At 33.5% G+C, this 27372-nt stretch overlaps 5 protein-coding genes across 7 annotated transcripts; 4 read left to right on the top strand and 1 right to left on the bottom strand.

Annotated features, from left to right (window-relative positions):
• Positions 1-1863: 1863 nt before the first annotated feature.
• Positions 1864-3426, bottom strand: LOC130991544 (probable aspartic proteinase GIP2). Its single transcript, XM_057915821.1, has one exon. The coding sequence runs from the start codon at positions 3297-3299 to the stop codon at positions 2049-2051; it is 1251 nt and encodes a 416-aa protein (XP_057771804.1). The 5' UTR covers positions 3300-3426; the 3' UTR covers positions 1864-2048.
• Positions 3427-13248: 9822 nt separating this feature from the next.
• On the top strand, positions 13249-14983 carry LOC130991543 (probable aspartic proteinase GIP2). The gene has a single exon (XM_057915820.1). The coding sequence runs from the start codon at positions 13557-13559 to the stop codon at positions 14778-14780; it is 1224 nt and encodes a 407-aa protein (XP_057771803.1). The 5' UTR covers positions 13249-13556; the 3' UTR covers positions 14781-14983.
• Positions 14984-17153: 2170 nt separating this feature from the next.
• LOC130991542 (chitinase CLP-like) lies at positions 17154-18576 on the top strand. Its single transcript, XM_057915819.1, has one exon. The coding sequence runs from the start codon at positions 17165-17167 to the stop codon at positions 18446-18448; it is 1284 nt and encodes a 427-aa protein (XP_057771802.1). The 5' UTR covers positions 17154-17164; the 3' UTR covers positions 18449-18576.
• Positions 18577-19553: 977 nt separating this feature from the next.
• LOC130991541 (probable aquaporin NIP7-1) lies at positions 19554-21655 on the top strand. Of its 2 annotated transcripts, none has more exons than XM_057915817.1 (5): positions 19554-19705; positions 19844-20068; positions 20162-20359; positions 20440-20501; positions 21294-21655. In XM_057915817.1, exons 1-5 carry the CDS (start codon positions 19586-19588, stop codon positions 21481-21483), a joined length of 795 nt encoding a protein of 264 aa, XP_057771800.1. In that variant the 5' UTR covers positions 19554-19585; the 3' UTR covers positions 21484-21655. The 2 variants fall into 2 exon arrangements, with proteins under 2 accessions (XP_057771800.1, XP_057771799.1); XM_057915816.1 differs by having other exon boundaries at positions 21283-21655.
• A 113-nt stretch (positions 21656-21768) lies between these two features.
• Positions 21769-24084, top strand: LOC130991540 (probable aquaporin NIP7-1). Of its 2 annotated transcripts, none has more exons than XM_057915815.1 (5): positions 21769-21932; positions 22073-22297; positions 22391-22588; positions 22669-22730; positions 23672-24084. In XM_057915815.1, exons 1-5 carry the CDS (start codon positions 21813-21815, stop codon positions 23859-23861), a joined length of 795 nt encoding a protein of 264 aa, XP_057771798.1. In that variant the 5' UTR covers positions 21769-21812; the 3' UTR covers positions 23862-24084. The 2 variants fall into 2 exon arrangements, with proteins under 2 accessions (XP_057771798.1, XP_057771797.1); XM_057915814.1 differs by having other exon boundaries at positions 23661-24084.
• Positions 24085-27372: the final 3288 nt, after the last annotated feature.

Genomic DNA, 27372 nt, shown 5'->3' with positions numbered 1-27372 from the left:
ATAAACAAAAAATACACAATTGAAAATTAAAATATTAGAATTGGGAAAAGAGAAAAATATAAAAAGTCTGAAATACAAATTTTAGTATTTAAAAAAAATATCATTACTTAAAAATATAAATAATTTAATATATTAAACTTTAAATTATTTAATATAACAAAATTAGTGCAATAGAAGATTTCAATTATTTAATGTTTATAATTATTTAATTATTTATTAGGCAATCATTTAATATTGTTATTTATTTCATTTTGATTAGAGATGTAGAACAATTCTTGGCGGTTTATTAATTTATGAGGCAATCATTCAATATTATTAATTAATTATTCGCAATTTATTAATTCTTAGAGATGAGAACAGTTCTTGGCAATTTATTAATTCTTAGAGTTGGAGTAATTGATTTTGTTTAGAGATAGTGGTTTTGCAGCAAACTAATTGTCGGTTAATTTATAGGAGATTGTGATTACAATTTTTTACTTAATTTTTAATTATATCCTTCTAATTGAATTTAATTATATTTACTTCTCCTTTTATATATATAGATATAGATGACATAATATGCTATTAATGATGTTTTGATATAAATAAAATAAATATTATATAGTTTTTATAATTTTAAAAAATTGAAATACGGTTCTAATTAAGTACAATATCATTACTTTTTGAATGAAACTATTATTGATTATACATATAAATTAATTTATGTATTACAATTTTAAATCATCATAACTTACTTATTTCAAATCTATTTTTCACATATTTTATTTCAAATTAAAGGTCATTTCATGAGTTTTCATTTAAGACGTACATTACATATTTTATCTAACACATAATTACTTGAAAATTTAACAAATTAATTATATCTATAAAATAAAAAAACTAAATAAATAAAATATTAACTAATATATTCAACAACAAAGAATATGGAAGTTTGTTTTCCTTAATTAGTTACCAGCAGTTTTCTATTTAAGTGGAACGGATTTTGTGAATTGATTTTTATCCTTTAATTTAACTATTCATTTTTTCCAATTTCAATTATACCCTTCTAATTGAATTTATTTACATTTACTTTGCTTTTTATATATATCTATATAATATATAAAAGAGGAGTTTTTCCCTCCATCTTTTCCCTCTCTTTTTCTCTCTCTTCTTCCATCAATTTTTTCACTCTTTTTTTCTTTTAGTTTTTCATAATTGAATTCTTTTGTAAATATTATCAAATTTAATTCATGATTTTTTTTCAATATGCATCTTAAATTCAATACTATTGTATAAAAACATCAAAAATAAATTTAAAATGAATAAGTTATGAAAATTTTAAAATATTTTATTTTCTCTCTTTTCATTAAATATTTTATTTTTTCTCTTTTCATTAAAATTTTATAACTTTTTATTTATGTTTGTATATGAAAATATTTATTATGACATGTAACTCTATAATAATAATGTGTAAATGCTAATTTTTGTTATTGAATAATTTTTATTACACTTTATACAAAGTTGTTAATATAATTTTTAAATTCAAGATTTTATTGTATAATTGACGTGAATTATTTTATTTTATTTTTAAAATATATTTTTATATTTATTTATATTTATTTAAATATATCGTTAATTTCGATGTTTGTCGTGCATCGCACGAATGGACATTCTAGTAAAGATAAAGATAAAGATTACTAACCAATTTTGTTTTCGTATTTGAACTTTATACAAATTGAATTTCCATTGATTATAATATTATTCCAAGATATAGTAATTATATATTTATTTATATCAAATTTATCCGATCGTCGGATTTCTCTCCTACATAAACTAATAAACTGTAGCAAACTTCAAAACACTAGTAATCTAAAAAAATACATCAAAACAGAACCCCTCTTAGCTTTATACTTCCCATTCATAAAACTCAAACCATAACTAAAAACACGACAGCAAACATATGAAGAAGTAAACAGCATAATTACAACAAACATAAAGAAAACCAATTACAAAAACAACATAATTTAACCCTCAAAAGAAAAAAAAACAACAAAATAATTTAAACATATTTAAAGGCGGGAGCAGCTCTTGTTATTCACCAAAAGCGAAGAAGAAAACCTCAGCCGCGACGCCGCCACATCGAACTCCAAGAAATTCTCCTCCAATTGATGAGCTCCGATCACCACCGACGTCTCCGGCCGCGACCCCGCGTCCACCAACGCCAGGCACATCGTCTTCCGATCAACCTCCACCATCGAATTCGCCCCCGAGATCCGCCAGTACACGTCATTCCCGGGCAGAATCAGATCGATCGCCGGCACCTCCGGCCCCGCCGCCGTCCTCTTCACCGTCTCCGCCCTGTAGCACGCCCTGAACGGCGCCACCGCCGCCGCGCTCCTCATCCCCATATCCGCCGCCGCCTTGTCGAACGCCCGCGCCACCGGCTTGAGGATCGAGGTGTGCATGGCGGTGTAGTTCTGCACGCTGCTGATCATCGTGCCGCCGGTGCGATCTTTTCCGATCGCAAAATACGATTCCTTCACCTCCACCGCCTCGCCGGCGACCTTAATCGACCTCACGTCGATGAAGTACTCGTGCGACGGATCGCGCCCCGCGACGGATCCGCCCGGGAATTCGTTGACGATCAACGGCGTCGATTTCAGTAAACCGGAGATTTCGGACTTCGCCGGAAGTCCGCCGCCGATCGTCAGTTTTCCGATCCCGGACGCCGGCGGGCATATCGAGAACCGGTCGGGCAGGTTCATCCTGCCCGACACGATTTTGTGGAAGGCATTGCCGGTGCGGCCGAGGCCGGCCATGCCGGTGGCGCCGGCGGCGTAGCCGACGAGGTAGTCGTCGTCTACGCAGGAGAAGAGGATCTCCGGCAGCTCGACGCGGTCCTTGGTCGAGAGAGTGTCCTCGAAGAAGCCGCTGGAGGTGAGGTAGGGCATGAAGGGGCTGCCGGAGGCGGCGCCGCAGGTGTTGTTGCTGCAGCCGGGGCGGGCGGGGCCGTTGCACCCGATGCAGCCGATTCCCTCTGCGACCTCGCATTTGGCGGAGTCGCAAGGGATGGGGGCGTAGGTGGCGGAGGTGTAGCCGTCGCAGCTGAGCCAAAGGTGCTCGCCGCCGAGGTCGGCGACGGCGTTGATGGTGGCGCGGTGGCTGCCCATTTGGAATGTGGTGTAGAATTGGGATGTTTTGGAGTCCTTCCGGAGGGGAAGGACTAGCCCGATTTGGGCATGAGCCGTTGGAACGGGAACGAATACGAACACAAACACGAACACGAATACCAACAGAATGGAGCAGTGGAGAGAAGTCATTTTTGAGGTAAATGAATTATTTGATTTGATGATGGTGAAATAAGAATGGATATGTGATGAGTATTTATATTGTGAAAAGTTGTGTGTTCGTAAAAGGCTGCTGGCGGCAATATTGATAGAAACTAGATGTGGTTTGCTTTTCTTGAGTATTAGTATAATCCATTTCAGTGAACTGATGAGAGTTGTATTGAAAGAGGTCTTGGTCGTGAAATCGATTTCACGGTTAAATCAATTTTCGAATGACACTATTTTATTATATAAATGACATTTGAATATTTTCAATATCATTATTTTAATATATAAATGACACTTTAAAATATTAAAATATCATTTATATGTTGAAATAATGTCATTGTGAAATCGGTTTACGAAAATTTTTGTGCTTTATTTAATGGGTGAATTTGATCTAAAATCATAATAAATTTCCAAATTTTGATTTTCCCACAATCATTTATCGTTTTGGAATTTCCAATGGTGATAGATTTCAGTTAAAAATTTAAATGCAAATAAGTCCAAAAATAACTAAGAAGAACTAATTTCATACAAATTTGATTCTCATTCCATGAATTTGAATTCTTCGACAATGAATTTGTTGAATCTATGAAATTGTTGCAGTTTCTTCTTCAATGGCGTAGAAAAGATAAAAATATGTAAAAAAAAAAATGTTAGAATCCTAACTTAGATTTTTAAGATTTTAAATGAGTAGGTGCTAAAACGGCGTCGTTTCTAGTCCCTGCCGTTAAATATGTTACTCCATAATTTAAGTTCGGCGTCACGTCATTTAAAAGTTCATCGAAAAGTCACGCGATGGGAAATTCCAAAAAAAATAATGTATTACTCCCTCCGTCCCGCGAGTCTTGACACGTTTGAGTTCGGCACGGGAATTAAGGAATTGTAGATTAGTGTTTTAAGTGTGTAATTAATAAAGTAGGAGAGAGAAGGTAATAAAAGTGATAAAGTAGGAGAGAGAATATAATAAATGTGATAAAGTAAGAGAGAGAATGTACTAATTATTGCCAAAAAAGGAAACGTGTCAAGATTCGTGGGACGACCCAAAAAGATAAACATGTCAAGATTCGTGGGACGGATGGAGTACCTATTTTAAAACAAGAATGAAAATTTGTGAATAAAACTAAAATTTAATGGTATCATAGTAAAATTCCGTTGGTCAAAGTGGTGTTATCAGACATCAGTTATGGTGGTCTGTGGGCGCCGACGCGCTACACTTACACTTTGTACAATAAAATCGATAAGTTATTTAATTCTAATGAACCGAACCATTCTAATTAAATTTATTTTATAATTAAAATAGAATTAAGTAAAATTAATAAATCTTAATTGATAATTAATAAATGAGGTGGTCTCCTGTGCACCGGATGTACCATATACTCGGATGTAAATGACACTAACATTATGATTATTGATACAAAACAATATTTGTAGATTAAATACAAATATTTCTAATAATTGGTCCCTTATTTTTTGGTACGAAGATTAAAAAGTCTTTTGTTATAAGTTAAGTAGGTGAAGTGTTTTACTTTTACCTACTTAGAAGTCCTTATTTTTCTATTTTAAGAAAGGGACCAATATAATTGAAATAATTCAAAATGACAATGAGATCAATACAAATCAGACCTAGTAATTGATAATAGTGATAATAATTTAGAATTTTAAAATAATATTCACCTAAACATAAAATCTCGGAACTTGAAATTTAAAAATTCAGGTCGTGTGTATCATTAATTTTCACCTCAAAAGTACGTAGGTAGAATGAGATATTTTGAGGCAAATCACTACAAAAAAACGCGTATTTACCGGCGAAAATTACCGGCGGCTATTTTGCCGTCGGTAGGTAACGGCGGCACGGCGGCGGCAAAAACGGCGACCCGCCTTTTGACTATTACCGGCGAATTACCGACGGCAAAACGGCCGCCGCTAATTAGCGGCGGTTACGCCGCCGCTAATTTAAATATATATTAATATAAATATATATTATTTTATTACCGACGGCAATTGCCGTCGGTAATTACCGAGGGCAAAATGCCGCCGCTAATGACCACCGCCGGTGCCATCCGGCGATAGCACCACCGCCGTCCGGCCAAAATTACCGACGGCATTTTGCCGTCGGTAATTACCGACGGCAAATTCCAATTACCGACGGCAAATGCCCTCGGTAATTAATTTTATTTATTTTTATTTTTTTTTTTTATTTATTTTTTTTTATTTTTTTTAATTTTTTTTCAATTATCATCTAATAAATTGATCAAAGATAATAATACAAAAACATTAAAATTAAATATATATTGAAATACAAGTGAAAATTTAAACATTGATTATTACTAAGAATTCAAGATTCTTAGTAAGAATCTTATAATTATAACTTAAGAATGTTAATTACCTTAGTGATTTACTCATCAATCATCACTAATCCAAGATTATTACTGAGAATTCAAGATTCTTTGTGAGAATCTTATAATTATAACTTAAGAAGGTTAATTTGATTAGTGATTCACTCATCAATCACTAAGAATTCAACATTCTTAGTGAGAATCTTATAATTATAACTTAAGAATGTTAATTTGATTAGTGATTCACTCATCACTCATCACTAATCTATTATTATTACTAAGAATTCAAGATTCTTAGTAAGAATCTTACAATTATAACTTAAGAATGTTAATTACCTTAGTGATTTACTCATCAATCATCACTAATCCAAGATTATTACTAAGAATTCAAGATTCTTAGTAAGAATCTTATAATTATAACTTAAGAATGTTAATTACCTTAGTGATTTTCTCATCAATCATCACTAATCCAAAATTATTACTAAAAATTCAAGATTCTTAGTGAGAATCTTATAATTATAACTTAAGAAGGTTAATTTGATTAGTGATTCACTCATCAATCACTAATAATTCAAGATTCTTAGTGAGAATCTTATAATTATAACTTAATAATGTTAATTTGATTAGTGATTCACTCATCACTCATCACTAATCTAATATTATTACTAAGAATTCAAGATTCTTAGTAAGAATCTTATAATTATAACTTAAGAATGTTAATTACCTTAGTGATTTCCTCATCAATCATCACTAATCCAAGATTATTACTAAGAATTCAAGATTCTTAGTGAGAATCTTATAATTATAACTTAAGAAGGTTAATTTGATTAGTGATTCACTCATCAATCACTAAGAATTCAAGATTCTTAGTAAGAATCTTACAATTATAACTTAAGAATGTTAATTACCTTAGTGATTTACTCATCAATCATCACTAATCCAAAATTATTACTAAGAATTCAAGATTCTTAGTAAGAATCTTACAATTATAACTTAAGAATGTTAATTACCTTAGTGATTTACTCATCAATCATCACTAATCCAAGATTATTACTAAGAATTCAAGATTCTTAGTAAGAATCTTATAATTATAACTTAAGAATGTTAATTACCTTAGTGATTTTCTCATCAATCATCACTAATCCAAGATTATTACTAAGAATTCAACATTCTTAGTGAGAATCTTATAATTATAACTTAAGAATGTTAATTTGATTAGTGATTCACTCATCACTCATCACTATTATTACTAAGAATTCAAGATTCTTAGTAAGAATCTTACAATTATAACTTAAGAATGTTAATTACCTTAGTGATTTACTCATCAATCATCACTAATCCAAGATTATTACTAAGAATTCAAGATTCTTAGTAAGAATCTTATAATTATAACTTAAGAATGTTAATTACCTTAGTGATTTTCTCATCAATCATCACTAATCCAAGATTATTACTAAGAATTCAAGATTCTTAGTGAGAATCTTATAATTATAAATTAAGAATGTTAATTTGATTAGTGATTCACTCATCACTCATCACTAATATAATATTATTACTAATATTATTATTAATCTAATAATAATCTAATATTATTATTAAGAATTGAAGATTCTTAGTAAGAAACTTATAATTATAACTTAAAAATGTTAATTTGATTAGTGATTCACTCATCACTAATCTAAGATAATATTTCTAGTAAGAATTCAAGATTCTTACTTGATTGATAAAATACTTATGGTGTATAAACTAGATTGATAAAAAAAAAAAAATAAAAAAAAATTGAAAATTAATAATAAATTAATAAATAAATATTTTTCTGATATAAAAATAAGAACGGAAACGAGCCCAATCCGTAATTAACAATATTTTTTGGATATTATCTCGACATATACTAAGGTTATGAATATATATGATATTGTATATTGAAGTAGACTTTAAATGAATTAATAGATACTATATATATCAATAATACGAGTGTTCTGTACTGGTGATCATTCGAAAAGAACTTCAAGGTTAAGCGTGCTTGACTTAGAGCACAACTAAGATGGGTGACCTACTGGGAAGTTCGTATAAATTATGCAATACTGTATAAATACGAAAATAAATTGTGGATATACGATAAAATAAATAAATAAAATAAATAAATAAATAAAAAAAATAAAAAAAATAAAATAAAAATAAAATAAAAAAATATTACCTAGGGCAAAATGCCGTCGGTAACGGCATATTGCCGTCGGTAATTACCGACGGCATTTTGCCCTCGGTAATATCTTGACCAACTCCGGCGGTGGCGCTCCGGTGGAATTTACCGACGGCGGTGGCGCCGCCGCTAATTAGCGACGGCATTTGCCGTCGGTAATTTTCCGGCAACTCTCCCGCCGTTCAACGGCGGAAATACCGGCGGCGAAGCCGCCGTTAATTGCCGGCGGCGGCCGATCGCCGTCGGTAATGGAGTTGCCGACGAACCGTTTAGCGACGGCGAGTTGCCGCCGGTAACGCCGCCGGTAACACTATTTACCGGCGGCCGTCTTTTGTTACCGATGGCATTTCGCCGTCGGTAATCTACGATTTTTTTGTAGTGAATTTAGGACAGAAGCGGAGATATTTTGTTTGGAGAGAAAATTAAAACTGCCTACTTATTAAGTTTAAAATTAAAATTACTCACTTTTTATAAAAATTTGTTTATATGTTCAAAATACTTAAATTATTCTTTATGTCTCAATCAGTGTATTTATAAGATTAAAAAAAAAGTAGGTTGTTTTTCGAACGAGGTTGCCATCCGGACGACAAGCTACTTTTTCGACCAGAAAAGTAGTTTGTCGTCACGAAAAAATAGCTTGTCGTCCAGATGACAATCTCGGGTGGAAACCTGATTTTCCGACAACAAACTAATTTTTTTTACATTTTTCTTATAATATTATATTTGTCATTGTGTCAAAAAATGTAAAACTTTACACAAAAATAATAAAAAACCATTAACATCTAAAGGCAATTTCGACTCTTCACTTTAAAGGCCATCTAATTTGAACGATTGAAACTTATAAATAGTTAATAATCAAGAATTCACACATAAAGAGCTTTAGCTGTACAGCCTGTACCCTCTCGTTTTTTTCACAAAAATTAACAACATTAACATAGAGGAGTCTCGATATGTTTAACAATATTAACTATATATACTTAGCAATGTTAATTATATTTTCAAGGATAATAATATTTTTTCGTGCTATGATTTAATTGTATACCACGCTCAAATTTCATTATTTACTAGTACACGCGTCCGTGCGATGCACGACAAACATAGCTTTGCATCAAAATTAAATGATATAGTGTGTGTATCAGCTAAGCGATTAAGGGTTAATGTCTAAAACCGAAGGTCTTAAATTTATTTAATCATGTTAATTTATAAAAAAAATTAAATGATGTATCAAATAAATAAATATTAAATATAATTAGAATATAAGTAAATATAAATTATTTTTTCTTAAAAAATAAAATAATCTACATCAATTACTTAGTAAAAATTCTTAATTTTATTTTATAATTTTCAAAAGTATCATTTTAAATTTTCCACCTATTTGATGGAAAACTTTGTTTTCTTCCCTAAAATTATAGAATAAACACATCATTCAAATTAAAAGAAATGAAGAAATAATTTAAAAAAAAATAGTAGAAAAGGAGAGAGAAAAAATATTAATAATAACAACAACCTTAAATTGACAACCATGTAAATATGAAGTGACAAAAATATGAAAAATTGAAGAAAAAAAACACATATTAAATTCATATTTGATATAATAATTTTAAATGCATATTAAAATAAAGAGGAGAGAGAAAAAATAAACATCTTAAAATTTTAAAGTATAATAATTTATTTGTTTTAAATTCATATTTGATAATTTTTATACCAAATCAACGATCTTGCATTTATCTTTAATTTAAGATATATATTGAATATTTTTTAAAATAAAATTTGATTTAAAAAAATCACAAAAAATATGAAAAAGAGAAAGAGAGTGTGTGTAGGAAAGTGAAACCGTGTGATGAAAAAGGAGAGAGGGGGAGAGAAAATATATATGAGATTTGTTGAGTTGTATAAATACCTTTAATATGATTCTTTAATTACCATTTTACCACAAACTGTTTTTTAATATAATAAATAGAAGTTAGTCTTGCCTGCGACCACCGCATATTATGCGGCGGTGGGTCCCATTTATATTACATATTAGCTTTACGTTGTAGATTTGGCTAATTAAACACTTGGTAAAACCTAGCCATGCACTACATATAACAACACGATGAAGATTTTTAATTATTTATATATGCACACTCTTCATATAGAATTAAACATATTCAAGCATGAAGAGTAGCATAGGTATTGATGAGAGATAAGGCGTTGCTGGTCATATGCGCCACATTTTCAATCTTTTATGTATTTTTATGTATCTTTCTCCATGTTAAAATTCAGCTAGGGCTCCATTAGTTGACTTTGCTTCTTTCACCGAATGAAGAATCTTCTATATTGATACTTCTTAGCAAAGATTTAGTTATGGTTATGTATATTTTTTCGCTTATAATTTTATTTTGTTATAAGTATTAATTAATTATTAGTTTTCTTTTTCTAGATATTAAATTAAATATTAGTTTTAATTAATATAAGCAAAGGATATTAATTAATTATTAGTTTTTTTAGAGATTAAATTAATCATTAGTTTTGATTACTAATATAAGCATAGGACTGTGGGATGTTATTGGGCCCAACAATAGAATCCTGCAATAGTCTATGCCTAGCCCATCCTTCTTATTGCCTATGCCCAACTCAATCTTTGCTTCTTCTTTTTTTATAATTAAAAATAAAGTTTTTATAGGCTTAGAGAGTGACTTAAATGTGTCAAAAAAAAGTATGTTAATCTAAAGGGACGTTTATTTTTGAATGATTAGTCTTGAAACTTTGGGATATCTCAAGTTTCTTGATTATTTTTATCATTTAAGCTTGCTTTGTTTGATCCTTATTCCACCAAAATAATGAGATTGAAGTAATCCTATTATTGAAGATAAAAATACTCAATCATCCATTTTATCAATCATTTAAAGTAAACCCCCGTAACAGTATCATGATTATCCTTGCATGTCTCATGTTCGACAGCTATAAAAATTACACCCCCCCCCCCCCCCCTCTACTCGAATGAAACATAATTTGATATGATATTTTCTTTTTTTACTTTCAATGAAATGCACACTAAAATGATGAAGTATAAAAATGTAGAATAATAAACCAATAGCTCTGTAGCTGTTTTATGGATACAATGTGCTGATGTGTAGCTTAGTCAAATCTGATGGCCCAAATAAAGATAGTGGATAATTGGATAGGCTCGTATTCTTTAGCATATCTTCCTTCCCATATTAAAACTATTCCAAGTATATGCTGCCACTTAAAAATGATAGCATCTTCCCCTTTTCTCCCTCCTTCATTTATACTCCCTTCGTCCGTAAAAATTATAACACTTTGACTGGACACGAGATTTAATAAAATTAATGATGATTTTAATGTAGTGAAAAAAGGGTTCTACCACTTTATGAGATGTGTGGTTGAGATTGAATTTTGAGTGAATGTTTTATAAATAAAGAGTATTTGTAAGAATAAAATATAAAAATGGATGGTTGGAATTGGATCATCGCCTAAAAAGGAAAGTGACATAATCGTTGCGGACGCCTAATATAATAATTGTAGGGGTGTGCAAACCCAACCCGGACCCGCCGAACCCGCCCGGACCGACGGGTTCGATCCGGACCGAACTGGCCCACTATAGGTGTTTGGTCCGGGTTGGGTCTTATTTTGAGGACCGAAAGTTTTTCGGGTCGGTCCGGGTCGAACCCGGTCGAAACTCGGCGAACCCGGAACCGACCCATGCTATTAAAAATTTAATATTTAATATTTATATTTAATAATTAATATTTATAATAATAATAATATAATATTAATCTAACTTCTAACCCTAAGAATACTAACTGAAAAATAGGTGGAAAAATAGGGGAAAAAAATAAAGTTTTGGTATTGTATTTTTAATGTTTTAGATCTGAAAAATAGGTGGAAAAATAGGAAAAAATAAAAAATAAAAAAAAATTAGGCTATTAGCGGGTCTAACCCGGACCGAACCGGACCCGGGTCGGCCCGCTCGAAAATTTCGGTCCGGGTCGGTCCGTTTTTCTAAAAATTTCGGGTCTACAAACCCGACGGGTCTCGGTCCTGGTCCGACCCGCTGACAAATAATGGGCTCCACTGACAAATAATTCATACAAATAAATAAATAAAAATGTTAAATTGGTAGTTACAACTAAAATCCATAAATGTTTGGCCACCTGCACTACCCCAGTCATCTTGCTTATTTATATATTTCAAATTGTGTTAATTCTTTAAGGTAAGTCAATATTAAGAACTAATCAAGTCAATTAATGCTCCATTATACTTAAGTGACGTTCACTTTAAGCGATACAATAGATTGATAAATATTAATCTATCAAAATAAATAATAAATCCACTTGAATTACTTTTATCTGTTTATGGTATCACTCAAAATAAACACCTTTCGTTGATAGACATTTTTACTTTTCGATAAACTTTTCAAACCTCTTATTTTCTCCTTATTTAATTTTCAAACGGCATTAATTTGTTTTTCAATTGCACATTAAGATTTCTTTCAAATGATATAAAATGTCTCTTGGTATTTTCCAAAAATTATCCTCTTAATAAAAGAAACTAGCGTGAAAACTAGAAATGAATGATCATTAAGAGAAAAGATGTGTTCGATCTTTATCTCTCACATATTAGAGTATATAAATAGAAATGATAAAGATATGTACTCCATATCTTTGTATCTAATATAAAATTAAGTGTTGCGAACTTGTGATTGAAAAAATATAGCCAATCTCTTACTCAATAGAAAGAGTGAAAATTTAAAATACTCTATTCCTTAAGTTATATGTGAAAAATGTTTTCTTCTATAAACATAAGTATTTTATGTCATATTCTTTAAATACTCTTTGATTTGATGGATTTATTTGATTTTTTGTGAAAGTATTACACATTTGATTGATTTGACAACTATCAGTCATAAAAGTCAACGATTTGACCGGTGGATGGCTAGGGCGGACACATGATCTGAATGATAAAATTATGTGTCCGTCCGGTGAAATTATGTGTCCATTCGGGCGAACACATGATCTAGCCACCCATCGGTCATATGTACTCTTAACCGATAGCTGTTAAATCGTTAACTTTTATGACTGATAGCTGTCAAATCGGTCAAATGTTTAAGATTTTCACAAAAAAACCAAGCAAATTCATCAACATCAAAGAGTAAAATAAATATTTCAAATAATTAGGACATAAAATACTTAAATTTATAAAGTATGACATTTTTCATACAAGAAACAAGGCATTTTTGCTTTAGCACCCATAAAAAAAGATAAAATATATTTGGTCCTGAAATTGAATGGATTGTAATGAAAATAAAAATGGTAAAAAAGATAATTAAATAAATTGGCACGTGGAATTGGTGGCCTTATCGAAATTTGTGTCCCCACCAAGATAATGACATCATATTCATATCCATTAATCTGACCAGTTTTTTTTTTGTTTTTGTTAAAGCTATGTGAAAACCGTGATGGAAAACGTAGGAGTCTAGTCACCAAAATCCAAGCAAAATTCCAAAAATCCTCTAGTTCTTATCTACTATGCCAGAATTCTAAATAAAAAATATAATAAAATATAATAATATTACAAGAAAAAGACTATTAACTTTGTTCTTTAAATCTCTCGACTTGAACTGCGTCCCTTCGCCACAATCAACTGATTTTTCAGACCTCATCTGTTTCTCTATCTCTCTCTATCTTTCACACACACTACACACACATGGCTCGCTCTCTTCTTTTCTTGCTATTGCTTCCTCTGATTCTCCTAATGTCGAAAGCCGAGGCGCTCTCCAACAGTCCCATCTTGCCCAAAGCTGCGATCTTTCCGGTTTCGAAGGATTCCTCAACTCTTCAATACGTCGCTCATGTTTCCATGGGTGAAAATCTTGATTCCCTCAATCTCGTGGTTGATCTCAATGGCCCTTTTGTGTGGATGGCATCTGGGCTCAAATCTGCCTCTGATTCTCAGCAGCCCATCAAGAGTTGCTCGCTCAAGTGCTCCATGGCTAAGTCGACTAGGGGTGGTGGAGCAGAGTACAACTCCAAGACCAAGAGTTGTACCTTGCTGGCAGAGAACACAATTTCAAGAATTTCTGCATCTGGAGATCTGAGTGAGGATGTGATGGCTATGGAGTTCTGGGATGGGATTGGGTCTTCTTCATTTGCCAAGAGTGAGAAATTCTTGCTTTTATCTTCCCCAAATTTGTTGCTCAAGGGCTTAGCTCATGAGGCTAGAGGGGTGCTAGGGTTGGGAGATTCAAGAATCTCACTCCCATCACAATTCTCCACCACATTTGGATTCTTTGAGAGGAAATTCTCACTGTGTTTGTCCCCTCAAAAGGGTGCACTTTTCCTAGGTGGGAACCCTCTTGAGAGCTCAATGATGTTCACTCCTCTAATCTCCAAGAAAAGTGGGGGTGATCAAGAAGGTTATTACATTGATGTGAGTTCAATTAAGGTTTCTGGCAAGAAACTCCCTTTGCATCAAAAAGGGATTATTCTTGGTGCCAAAATCAGCACCATTGTTCCTTACACTACATTTGAGAGCAAGATTTATGATGCATTTGTTGAGTCCTATGTTGGTGCTGCCATCTCCATGAATTTGAGCCTAGTGCAATCTGTGGCTCCATTTGAAGTGTGTTTCAGCTCAAGAGATGGTGAGAATGTTCCAATTGTTGATCTTGTTTTGCAGAGTGAGCTGGTGAAGTGGAGGATTCATGGTGAGAAGTCAATGGTGGTGGTGAGTGATGAAGTGATGTGTTTGGGATTCTTGGATGGTGGTCTGAATCCTAGGGATTCAATTGTTGTTGGTGGGCATCAGATTGAGGATCATCTGCTTGAGTTCAACTTGGGAAACTCCATGCTTGGATTTGCTTCATTGTTGAAGGGAGACAAGAAGTGCTCTGATTTTGAAGCATCTTCAATGGATGGGGAGATCTTGTGATGCCTTTGTTGAGGAGAGGGAACTAATTTTTGATTGAATCCTCAATTTGTATAGTTGGGGGATTCTAGTTTCTAATCTTATAATGTTTTTCTTTTCCTTTTTTTTTTCCTTCGTTTTATCTCTGTAGATTTTTTTTTGTTTTTTTTTTCTGATGTAACAAGTTTTCTGGATGAAGTATGATAATTATCGAGGGTTGTGGAGAAGAGGAAATTACTCACTTTTGCCATAGTAATGTTACATGGATTGGAATCATAATCACAAGTTTGTGAATTTTGTATTTCTTTAGTAATTACCACACTTTTAAAAAAAGTTGAAAAATTAAAATAAAAAATGATTTTGCCCCTAAATAGAAATTTTAGAACACCAATTTGAGTGATTATTTTTAGAGGTGAGCATTTCGATCATTTTGTAAGGACACGTTTTATTTTCACTAAGTAGTTGAAGAAAAGGATTTTTTTTTTGAATTACAAGATGTATCTAGAGCTGTCAAACATTGCGGGCCGGGCCGGCCCGGCCCAACCCAGCGGGCCTTGGCAATTTTTTGGGCCGGGTCGGGCCGGCCCAAAATTTCAGCGGGCCTCGAAAAATGAAGCCCAGCCCGGCCCTATACGGGCCGCCGGGCGGGCCGGGCCAAAACGGGCCAAAATTAATAAATTAATATATATATATATATATATATATATATATAGTTCCAAAAATTAATAAATTAAATCAAATTTAAAGAAAAAAATTGAAGACAAATTCGATGAAATAAAAAGGGCCTTAAACAATCTAAATCTAAATTGCGTAATTGACTAAAATTAAATGTAAACAAATATGACTAAAACTAAATGTAAACAATATGAATACAAGTAAAAAACAAAAACTAATTGCAAAAACAACAAAAACTGAAAACGATTTATTCACAAATGAATTAATACAGTAATCAAATCAATTGGAATCAAATAACAACCACAAAAAATAATCAAAAATAAATAAATCTTTCAAGTAAAAATAATTTAATATTGATTGTTGATTGGTAATTTAAATCTTAAGTTAGACTTTGACTCGTCATTGTCGTCAATTGAAGAAATGGACTTAGATTGGGTTGGATCCATTGGGATTTGGGAGGAGATATAAATTTTTGAAATTTTCACATAATATACTGACGGGCCAATTTGGGCCCGAAAGCCCGGCGGGCCGCATGGGCCGGGCCAGGGAGGCCCGGATTTTTTTGGGCCTTGAAAATCCTAGCCCAGCCCGGCCAAAACTACGGGCGGGCCGGGCGGGCCTATCGGGCCGGGCCATTCTCGGCCCATTTTGACACCCCTAGATGTATCTAATATTAATATATAATCAAATAAACAATCCGTACGCAGACGAGATTGAATCCAATATCTCTCACAAAAGAGAGTATTTGAGTGCCTCAACATTATCACTTGAGTTGGGCCTTATCAGCATAGTTGAAGAAATTGTTAATATTGTTTTATGTCTCAAATTTTCAGTGTTTTTCATAAAATATTTCGAATTTTCGTTTTCTCCTAAAAAATCTTGAATTTTCAATTTTTTTCATAAAATGTTCAGTCATATATAATTCAGTGACAGAAAGATGAATTATCTCGCCGGATGAAATAGTTTGGAAAACTATATTAGGAATCACCATTATTGGAAAACGTTAAAAGTGCACGGTTTTTTGTCATGTTTTCATCACTAAATTTTGTATTGTAAGACATTTTATAAAAATATTGAAGTTCAAAGTTTCTTAAGAGAAAACGAAAGTTCGAAACATTTTATAAAAAATGCCGAAAGTTTGGGGCATACAACACTATTAATCCTTGAAAAAAAAGGCGAGTTTGCAAAATAATAAAACAAGTCCATCTAGATTCTATTGGGCCCTTAGCTGCTCAGCGCTCCTATCTCCAAGTCAGCCCATGAACTAGGCCCAATTGGATCTATGTCGCATCTACTCAATTTTCACAAGCTTTGAATTTGGCCCATTTTAGACAAAAATATAATTGTCATGCAAATTATACAAAACCTTGCATGGGATAGTGAATAACCCTTTAAATTATTGTATGTTATACATTTTACTTTGGAACTTTTCCATCAAAATTTTGTATTTTCTACTCAATGGCATGGTGCCCTACTTGAGATTCTCTATCCCCACTTTTTGATGTCTCACATGTGTAACACTTCCATTTTCTTTACAAAAAATCATTTTTTTGCTTCAATTCTATTTCTTGTATCTCAATCTAATCAATGCATATATAGATCAATAAAGTCAAACCTAGCCTCCTCAACGATTTCGGCTATGACTTTAGCAAAATAATTGAGCCCAACACGCTCAAATTCTCACTTGTCCAAAGTCAATGTCAATAATATTTTCCCACACATATATTTGACATATGAGACCTCTATACTACATATATATATATAACATTTCCATTTCTTATCCACTTATCCATTTATACATCTCTCTCTATATACACCTACTTAAGCAAATAAAAAAAAAAAATTCTTCATTCCAAAACATCATCAACAATCAAATGATGTTAACCATCAAAATGATAAACCTTTTCCTTCTCTCCCTACTCTCAATCTCATCAGCTCAACCTCTCCCTAAATTACTCGCATCCCTCAACAAGGACCCCACCACCTCTCTCTACACCATGCTCCTCAACTCCAAAGACCCCTACGTCGTCGACATCGCCGCCCCCTTCTCGTGGCGGCGCTGCCCCTCCGTCCCCCGGCCCGCCGTGTTTTGCTTCACCGCCGAATGCACCCAAGCTCAATACCTACCCTCACCGTGCCCCCCACCACCCACCTCAATAGCAATCCCATGCAAATGCATGGTAACCCCTAGAAACCCTAGAACCGGGTCTTGCGAGCCAGCTCAGCTCACTTACACGAACCTCACAGTTCAAGGGTCCCACTTTATTATGAGCGATATATACCTATCATGCGCACCAAACCCTCTCTTCAAGTCTCTCCCAAAAGGAGTAGTAGGGCTAGCAAGCCTCTCCCTAGCCCCCCTCTCCCTCCAAAACCAATTCTCCGGCCGGCTTCCCCGGCTCACCCGGGGCTTCGCCATGTGTTTGCCGAGCACGAGCTCAAGAAACGGCGTCATCTCCTTCGGCAACGAAACGCACCATCTCTTATCCTACACCCCACTTCTCACAAACCCTAAAAATGCAGATTACGCCATTGGGATCAAGGGTTTGTCCGTGGGTACAAGCTCGGTTAGCGCGATGTCTCCACTCGAAGGGATTAGGCTTAGCACGGTTGTACCTTACACAACCCTAGCCACCGATCTCTACACGAAATTTGTCGAGGTTTTTGAAGAAGGGATGAAGGGTGTGCCGAAGATGAAGAGTGTGGAGCCATTCACTGCGTGCTACGAAGCTAGTGCCGTCGTCGACGGAGCTCGTGTGCCGCGGATTGACTTGGAATTCGATGGTGGCAAGAATTGGACGATTTTGGGGGCGAATTCGATGAAGAGAGTGAGTGGAGATACGGCGTGCCTTGCGTTCGTGGACGGCGGGGCGGCGGCGGCGCTCAAGATCGTGATCGGGGCGTTTCAGATGGAGGATAATTTGTTGGTGTTTGATCTTGATCGATCGAGGCTTGGGTTTAGTTCCTCGTTGTTGGTTGAAGGGATGTCATGTAGCAACTTTAAATTTACTACTTAGGTTTTGATTTGATTTTTTAGTTTGTTTGATGTTGTACTACTAAAATGGGTTTGGATCCTCTGTCCCATAATTTTTTGTATTCCGCTGGTGTTTTAGTATCGAATTCATCTTTTTGATAACTCTATTTATTTAAAACTAAAAATAATTACTTCATACGTCCCAATAAAAGCGGTGCACTTCTTTTCGCCACGGGATTTAAGGAGAATAAGATTATAGTGTAAAAGTGTGTAAAGGTGTGTGGGGCACCGCTTTCATTTGGACGGAAGGATAATATAAGTGACTCTAACTAACATTAATTACTAAAATCTCGAGCTTAAAAATTGATTACAAAATAAAACACGAATTTATACGTATTTTGCAACTTCGATTTAACTTTCATAAAAAGAAATAGCATTTTTTATCTTTCTGCAATTGTGGGTTTCCCAAATCTTTCGACGTTCACAAAGATGATATGGATACCATCGAAATTATACATAAGTTCATGATTATAATTATCACTTAAAATTACTCCATATAGCATAATTTTAAAATAATTGAATTTAAAAATTAATCAATTATAAACCAAAAACTTAAAAATGTTAACTCTATAAAAAAATAATATAATTAAGCATAATGAACTTTAATTCATAATTATAAAATTATTTAAGAAAAAAAAAAACAAAAGTTAGAAAACTTTAATAGTGGGGCACCAAAAAGAGGAATCTATTCGAAATAATATCGCACATCATTTTTTTTTTCTTCGATTCCATTTCATCCCCTCACACGTCTGAAGCCCCGTGCGGATCTTTTAAGTATTTACGCACGCGCGATGCACGTGATGGACTTGGAGATGGCGTTAAGATAAGAAGCAGTTAGATAGGAGTTGCGAGGTTCGTTTTGTTTAAATGGGACATTTGAGAAGCATGAGTTACTTTTTAAAGCGCAAAATTATATTATGGCAGCAACACAACATTTGTGTGGCGCACTTTCTTCCCATTTCAGTTAAAAGCCTAATAAACATGAATCATCAAAACTCAACATCCACACCAAAACTTCATCTCCCAAAATCTTGAAAGAAAACACACACACACACACTTACACACACACTCACAAAAAATACAGATGCTCAATCTGTTCTAGGCCGTCTTCGTGATAAAAATGTCCCCAACCGATGTCTCGACAGCCACTCAGATCCCCGATCACGATCACAATCACGATCAAGTCTATTTCGAGATTCTCAACAAACACAATGTGATAGATCTTAGCCTTCTCCGAATGGTAAGGGGAAAAAAAAAAGCTCCACATACCATGCCACATTAGGAGCCAGGGTAGGGGGGGCTCGAGCCCCCCCACTTTTTATTTTTATTTTTTACTTTAGCTCCCTTCGTGCTATATTTTGCTCCGATCAAACTGCAGGTCGCGGCCGAGGCCGTGGGCACGTTCGTGTTGATGTTCTGCATTAGCGGGATAATCGGAAACCTGCATTCCATGGGGATTCAAACAGGACTAATGGAATATGCGGCGACGGCAGGTCTGACAGTGGTGGTCCTAGTTTTCTCGATAGGCCCCATATCCGGGGCCCATATCAACCCGGCCGTCACCATCGCCTTCGCGGCGGCCGGCCCTTTTCCTTGGTCCAAGGTCAGACACGAACACGACCTGTACGTCCATCGAGACCACAACACAGCGAAATCTAACCTTAATTAATCATCTCATTTTCTTTTCTTTTTAAAGGTTCCTCTGTACATTGCTGCACAAGTAGGGGGCTCTGTTCTGGCGACGTACGCGGGGCAGTTCGTTTACGGCATCAAGCCGGAGATGATGCTGACGACGCCGCTCAATAACGGTTGGATCAACGCTTTCTTGGTCGAGCTCGTTGCCACGTTCATCGTGCTCTTCATGACCACCTCATTGTTCAACCAACTGCAATCTGTGAGATCAACCACATTTCTGATTTTTGATTACTTCATCATCAAACGCTTGCATTAACACCAAAATGTGATATTTTGCAGATTAAATGTGTGTCTGGATTTATTGCTGGAGGGGCTATATGTTTGGGAGTGCTCATCTCAGGGTATAACATCTTTAACTCTTAACCCTCAAAAAATATTCTATATATTTATAAATTATTAGGATGCATTTGTTTTGGTTATAAAGTTTTCATTGGAAAATGATAGATAAGAAAATATTATCTTATTCTCGTTTTTAATCATATGTTTACTAAAGATGAAAAGATGAGAAAATGCTCGAAAATATTTTCACAATACTACTAAAAGATAAAACAAATTTTGATTTTGGCGACCGAAGTCGATTTACTCCAAATTGATGCTGACATGGCTGCCTGAATTTTGCCCACCTCGGATTTTCAAATGGTCATGTCATATCAATTTGGGAATAAACCAATTTTAGTTGCGAAATTAGAATCAATTAAAGATATAACAATTTACAACAGTAATTTTTTGCGATGAAAAAAAAATAAGAATTTTCAAAGTTTGGTAATTTACCGGCTAGCTATTTTCACTAATTTTATGTTATTTTTTATGAGGCTAATAGTGATGATTGGCACTTTATTTTTAGGTTGCAATGTTTAGTTTCTGGTGAATAATTAGGTTTGTAGTACTATATAATTTTTAGGTTAGATTTTTTTGGGTCTAAATTGAGAAATTTGAAAAAATATATATAAAGTTCAATTTGGTTATTTCGGTGAAACCTACGGTCCAGTTCGGTCAGAAGAAATGAATTCATTTAAAAAAAAATACATATAATTAATTTTCACGATTCACTTAATTAATTATTTATGAGTTCAAAATTCGAACTAATTTTTATTTTATTTTATTTTACTACACAACAAATAGGCCTGTTTCAGGAGGATCGATGAATCCAGCAAGATCACTAGGACCAGCACTTGTTTCACGGACATTCGACAACTTGTGGGTATATCTTATAGCCCCGACGCTCGGAGCCATCGCCGGAGTCGTCGTTTATCGTGCCATACGCCTCCAAGGCTGGTCGTGCGACGTCATTCTGTCGCCGCGGATCATCCAAGCCACCCATAGCTCATTGCACTAGACTTTGTCACAATAATGTAGTAACGAAATTAATGGAAATGAAATGTCACAAATATGTTGTCTAGATTTGTCGGAAATTTGTTTGGCATAGTATATAGTAACTTGTTAATTGTGCTAGAATTTCCATTTATTTTGGTTTTCAAGCTTATTCGGATCTCAACTTGGTTGTTAGTTCGAGTTCGTTTTATCGACAATGTGATTCGAACTTAAACTTAATGTTATTCGGATCGAAAGTTTGTGAATAAACTTAAACACACACACACACACTCACAAAAAATACAGATGCTATTCTGTTCTAGACCGTCTTCGTGATAAAAATGCCCCCAACCGATGTCTCGACAGCCACTCAGATCCCCGATCACGATCACAATCACGATCAAGTCTATTTCGAGATTCTCAACAAACACAATGTGATAGATCTTAGCCTTCTCCGAATGGTAAGGAAAAAAAAAACTCCATGTACCATGCCACATTAGGAGCCAGGGTAGGGGGGCTCGAGCCCCCCCACCCCAACTTTTTATTTTTATTTTTTACTTTAGCTCCCTTCGTGCTATATTTTGCTCCGATCAAACTGCAGGTCGCGGCCGAGGCCGTGGGCACGTTCGTGTTGATGTTCTGCATTAGCGGGATAATCGGAAACCTGCATTCCATGGGGATTCAAACAGGACTAATGGAATATGCGGCGACGGCAGGTCTGACAGTGGTGGTCCTAGTTTTCTCGATAGGCCCCATATCCGGGGCCCATATCAACCCGGCCGTCACCATCGCCTTCGCGGCGGCCGGCCCTTTTCCTTGGTCCAAGGTCAGACACGAACACGACCTGTACGTCCATCGAGACCACAACACAGCGAAATCTAACCTTAATTAATCATCTCCTTTTCTTTTCTTTTTAAAGGTTCCTCTGTACATTGCTGCACAAGTAGGGGGCTCTGTTCTGGCGACGTACGCGGGGCAGTTCGTTTACGGCATCAAGCCGGAGCTGATGCTGACGACGCCGCTCAATAACGGTTGGATCAACGCCTTCTTGGTCGAGCTCGTTGCCACGTTCATCGTGCTCTTCATGACCACCTCATTGTTCAACCAACTGCAATCTGTGAGATCAACCACATTTCTGATTTTTTATTACTTCATCATCAAACGCTTGCATTAACACCAAAATGTGATATTTTGCAGATTAAATGTGTGTCTGGATTTATTGCTGGAGGGGCTATATGTTTGGGAGTGCTCATCTCAGGGTATAACATCTTTAACTCTTAACCCTCAAAAAATATTCTATTTATAAATTGTTAGGATGCGTTTGTTTTGGTTATAAAATGTTCATTGAAAAATGATGGATAAGAAAATATTATTTTTTTCTTCTTTTTAATCATATGTTTACTAAAGATGAGAAAATGCTTGAAAATATTTTCACAATACTACCCAAAGATAATATTATCCAACATTTGAGAGAAAAAAAATCAGTGAAAAGAGTTGAGTGAGAAAATATTTCACTCTATTACCTTGAGAAAATTTTCTATCATAGTTTACATATAAAAATTATATAAAAAAAATGACGAAAATATATCTTTTCCATCAAAGTAAACAAACCCTTAAACTAAAAACAAATTTTAATTTTGGCGACCGAAGTCGATTTACTCCAAATTGATGCTGACATGGCTGCCTGAATTTTGCCCACCTCGGATTTTCAAATGGTCATGTCATATCAATTTCGGAATAAACCAATTTTAGTTGCGAAATTAGAATCAATTAAAGATATAACAATTTACAACCGTAATTTTTTGCGATGAAAAAAAAAATAAGAATTTTCAAAGTTTGGTAATTTGCCGGCTAGCTATTTTTATGTTATTTTTTATGAGGCTAATAGTGATGATTGGCACTTTATTTTTAGGTTGCAATGTTTAGTTTCTGGTGAATAATTAGGTTTGTAGCACTATATAATTTTTAGGTTAGATTTTTTTGGGTCTAAACTGAGAAATTTGAAAAAATATATATAAAGTTCAATTTGGTTATTTCGGTGAAACCTAAGGTCCAGTTCGGTCAGAAGAAATGAATTCATTTAAAAAAAATACATATAATTAATTTTCACGATTCACTTAATTAATTATTTATGAGTTCAAAATTCAAACTAATTTTTATTTTATTTTATTTTACTACACAACAAATAGGCCTGTTTCAGGAGGATCGATGAATCCAGCAAGATCACTAGGACCAGCACTTGTTTCACGGACATTCGACAACTTGTGGGTATATCTTATAGCCCCGACGCTCGGAGCCATCGCCGGAGTCGTCGTTTATCGTGCCATACGCCTCCAAGGCTGGTCGTGCGATGTCATTCTGTCGCCGCAGATCATCCAAGCCACCCATAGCTCATTGCACTAGACTTTGTCACAATAATGTAGTAACGAAATTAATGGAAATGAAATGTCACAAATATGTTGTCTAGATTTGTCGGAAATTTGTTTGGCATAGTATATAGTAACTTGTTAATTGTGCTAGAATTCCCATTTATTTTGGTTTTCAAGCTTATTCGGATCTCAACTTGGTTGTTAGTTCGAGTTCGTTTTATCGACAATGTGATTCGAACTTAAACTTAATGTTACTTGGATCGATAGTTTGTGAATAAGCTCGTTAAGTTATCTAGCTTATAAAATTCTTAAATAGGTTCAACTTATGCTAATTTTGTATATCTATTCATCAGTATTCAGTACTATGTATATAAAATATCTAATTAATTGTCTTTATTTATTTTAAGAAAATGATAAATTTCAATTAAAATATATTCCCCCGTCCCAACTTTTAATATTCTTCTTTTATTTTTTGGTCGTCGTCCCATATTTTAGTATTTATTTCTATTTTTAGTAAAAGTAGGTGAGACCATTGCTCCATTTTAATTATTTTAATACTCACATCAAATGTGAGATCCTTATTCCACTCATAACGCATACAACCACTTTATTAAATTTTTCCATTTATAGAATCAGACCACTTATAATGAGACGATCCAAAATGATACTCAGACCACTTTTAGTGGAACGGAGATAGTATTATTTGATTTAAATCAAAATTTAAAAATTTAATATTTAGACTCGAATAAGCCCGTGAGTTTTGAATGAATTCAATAGCCTGACTCGATAATAAAGAAGTTAAATTTGAATTTTGCACAAATCAATTGAATTCGACTCAATTACAACCCTAATTAGGTGTTTGTCTGATGACAATGCGCCAGGGCAATCGAGGTTTTTTTTTTTAATAGTACTTAGAAAACATATTTTGATTGTGCTATCTAGGTCGATGTGATGTAGGTTTAAATATGCTAATTATTTTGGTTTCTTATATCTTGTCGTTTATATTAATTTTCTTTTCTTACATCACTTGAGCATATACTTAGATATTCATCATGTTCGATATGACTAAAATTGTGGTCACTGTCCCTAATTTAGTGTGATTGTGGTATCTTAGACAAGAGGCAGAATCTAATTCCTTAAAATGTGTTTGTTTTTGTGAATGAAACATAAAGTATAGGCGGCAAATGTTTGGAATAATTCATGAGAACAAACACTTTGTCCAAAGGCTTAAAGAAATTTTAAATCGCCCCAAAATGACAGCCCAATAGAAGTTCATTTGTTTTCACAAAAATTAATGGATTAATATTATGGTCAATAGTGTTTTATGTCCCGAACTTTCAGCATTCTTCATTAAATGTCTCAAATTTTTATTTTCTCATAAAAATCTCGAAACTTTCAGTTTTTATCCATAAAATATCGCGCTATACCAAATCCGATGACAGAAAGATGACAAAAAACTCCGAACTTTCAGCATTTTTTAATAATAGTGGTTCCTAATATGGTTTTTCAACAATAATGATGGTCCGCAAAGTATTTCATTCGGCAAGATAAGTCATTTTTTTCTGTCACCGAATTTTGTATAGCGAAACATTTTGTGGAAAAAAAAATGAAAATTCGAAGTTTTTTAGGGGAAAATGAAAGTTCGAGATATTTTATAGAAAACGCTGAAAGTTCAGGACATAAAATACTATTAACTCTTAATACTAATTGTGTTTTATATCCTAACTTATATTTTCTCATACAAAAACCCTGAAGTAGAATAAGTGTTCATAACTTTAGACATTAGAGGTAATTTAAATATAATTGGGTTCCTATCAAGCGAAACAGACATCATTAGCAGCTTAGTTACTCCATCTCAAAGAGAGTTGGAAATTATGGTGGCAAATACTTTTCTTAAGTGTAAAAAAAATTATTGTCTCCCATCCAATAACTTAGGGATCTAAGAAAAAAAATGTATTCTTTTATGATCAAATAACTTTTTATATTTTAAGTGGGATGTCGCAATATTGATCTTATGGAGTATTATAATTAATATGGATAATCACTAATTATATGTGTTGTAGGGACAAAGAAAGGGACTGACAAAGCTAATCAACTAAAAATAAAAAATAAAAAAACAAGAAGAAGAAGAAAAGGAGAAATTAAGAGTTTATTTTTTAAGTGAATTAAATTCCTTAAATAAATATTTTTCATACAAGGACATAAATAAAAAAGTTGTAAAATTTTAACTAAGATAAAGAAAATAACATATTTCAAAATTTTAATAACATATTCATTTTTGATGATTTTTATACCATATTAAAGATCTTATAACGAACTTAAACTTAAAATGCATATTGTGTATTTCTTCATAAATTAAATTTACCGATATTTAAAAAATAATTAAAATTATAAAAAAAGAGAGAGAAAATAGTGAAAAAATTGACGGCAGAAGAGAGAGAAAAAATGGAGGGAGAAAACTCATCTTTTATAGTATATTATATAGATAGATATGCTTGATTTAGATTATTAATATCATAGTGGGTTTTTTTCTTTAATTTCTTCTAATCATAATTTAGTTCTCAAGATCTCTCTAATTAAACCCCAAAAAAAACAGCTTGGCTAGTTATGAAATTAATATAGAACTCCCTCAAAAAAAAAATATAGAACTTATTTTTAGTACCTCGTTTTAAATTGCAATAAAATATTATTTGTATATGAATACTTCTTGCACTGCATCCATATGCATGTGTATATCATAAATGAAATGGATTGTTTCGTAATATATTATTAAATGATTCGAATTGAAGAAATTATTGTCAAACGAAGAATCCAATAATATGAATTATTTTTCTAGTAAATTAACTGTTAAATTTAAAAATGATGTCACAGTGAACTCAAGGGCATCATTATATATTTATATATTTATATTGAATCTTATTGTTGAGCTGAGTCACATCCTACAAATCACGCAAAATTTCGTTTGACCATTAAAAAATAAATTAGGTGGACAAGATGATTCGAGTTAGACATTGACACATAAATAAATATTCTAAATCTAATAGTCCAATGTTCCAAAAACTATGGGAACATATGCACAAACCAACAACCCAGGTTGAGCAATTTTTGGTCCAATTGTAAAGATTTATGCCTGCATATATTGGAATAAATGATAAACCGCAATTTAAAATGAGAATTGAGAACACTGCACTGTCATGTAAAGTTACTGTATTCGCTGTATAATTAACTACATTCAGAAAAGAAAAAAAAAAAAAAAAAAAAAAAACGCTCCCTCCAAAATTCGAACCAAGATGATACATTCATCCATCAAAATGGTGTATGCACCGTTGATATTCATGATACAAGGATTAAGGTGGTTCTCTGTTCTCATTTAAACCCTCCTATATATATATATATATATATATATATATATATATATATATATATATATATATATATATGTATTCTCCATATAGGGAATAGTTAAAATAAATACACTTCTTAAGATATAAAATAAGAATTATTTTCAGTTCTTAGATTATCAAGATTTACA

This window comes from Salvia miltiorrhiza, chromosome 7, assembly GCF_028751815.1.
Source record: "Salvia miltiorrhiza cultivar Shanhuang (shh) chromosome 7, IMPLAD_Smil_shh, whole genome shotgun sequence".
Classification (NCBI taxonomy): Eukaryota; Viridiplantae; Streptophyta; class Magnoliopsida; order Lamiales; family Lamiaceae; genus Salvia; species Salvia miltiorrhiza.
This window is presented reverse-complemented; position numbering and strand designations above follow the sequence as displayed.

Bases quoted from the DNA above. Each gene is read 5' to 3' on its own strand.
- LOC130991544 (XM_057915821.1), bottom strand. From the start codon at position 3,299: ATGACTTCTCTCCACTGCTCCATTCTGTTGGTATTCGTGTTCGTGTTT.
- LOC130991543 (XM_057915820.1), top strand. From the start codon at position 13,557: ATGGCTCGCTCTCTTCTTTTCTTGCTATTGCTTCCTCTGATTCTCCTA.
- LOC130991542 (XM_057915819.1), top strand. From the start codon at position 17,165: ATGAGACCTCTATACTACATATATATATATAACATTTCCATTTCTTAT.
- LOC130991541 (XM_057915816.1), top strand. From the start codon at position 19,586: ATGTCCCCAACCGATGTCTCGACAGCCACTCAGATCCCCGATCACGAT. The intron at 19,706-19,843 runs GTAAGGGGAAAA...ATCAAACTGCAG, and splicing joins ATCTTAGCCTTCTCCGAATG to GTCGCGGCCGAGGCCGTGGG. The intron at 20,360-20,439 runs GTGAGATCAACC...GATATTTTGCAG, and splicing joins TGTTCAACCAACTGCAATCT to ATTAAATGTGTGTCTGGATT.
- LOC130991540 (XM_057915814.1), top strand. From the start codon at position 21,813: ATGCCCCCAACCGATGTCTCGACAGCCACTCAGATCCCCGATCACGAT. The intron at 21,933-22,072 runs GTAAGGAAAAAA...ATCAAACTGCAG, and splicing joins ATCTTAGCCTTCTCCGAATG to GTCGCGGCCGAGGCCGTGGG. The intron at 22,589-22,668 runs GTGAGATCAACC...GATATTTTGCAG, and splicing joins TGTTCAACCAACTGCAATCT to ATTAAATGTGTGTCTGGATT.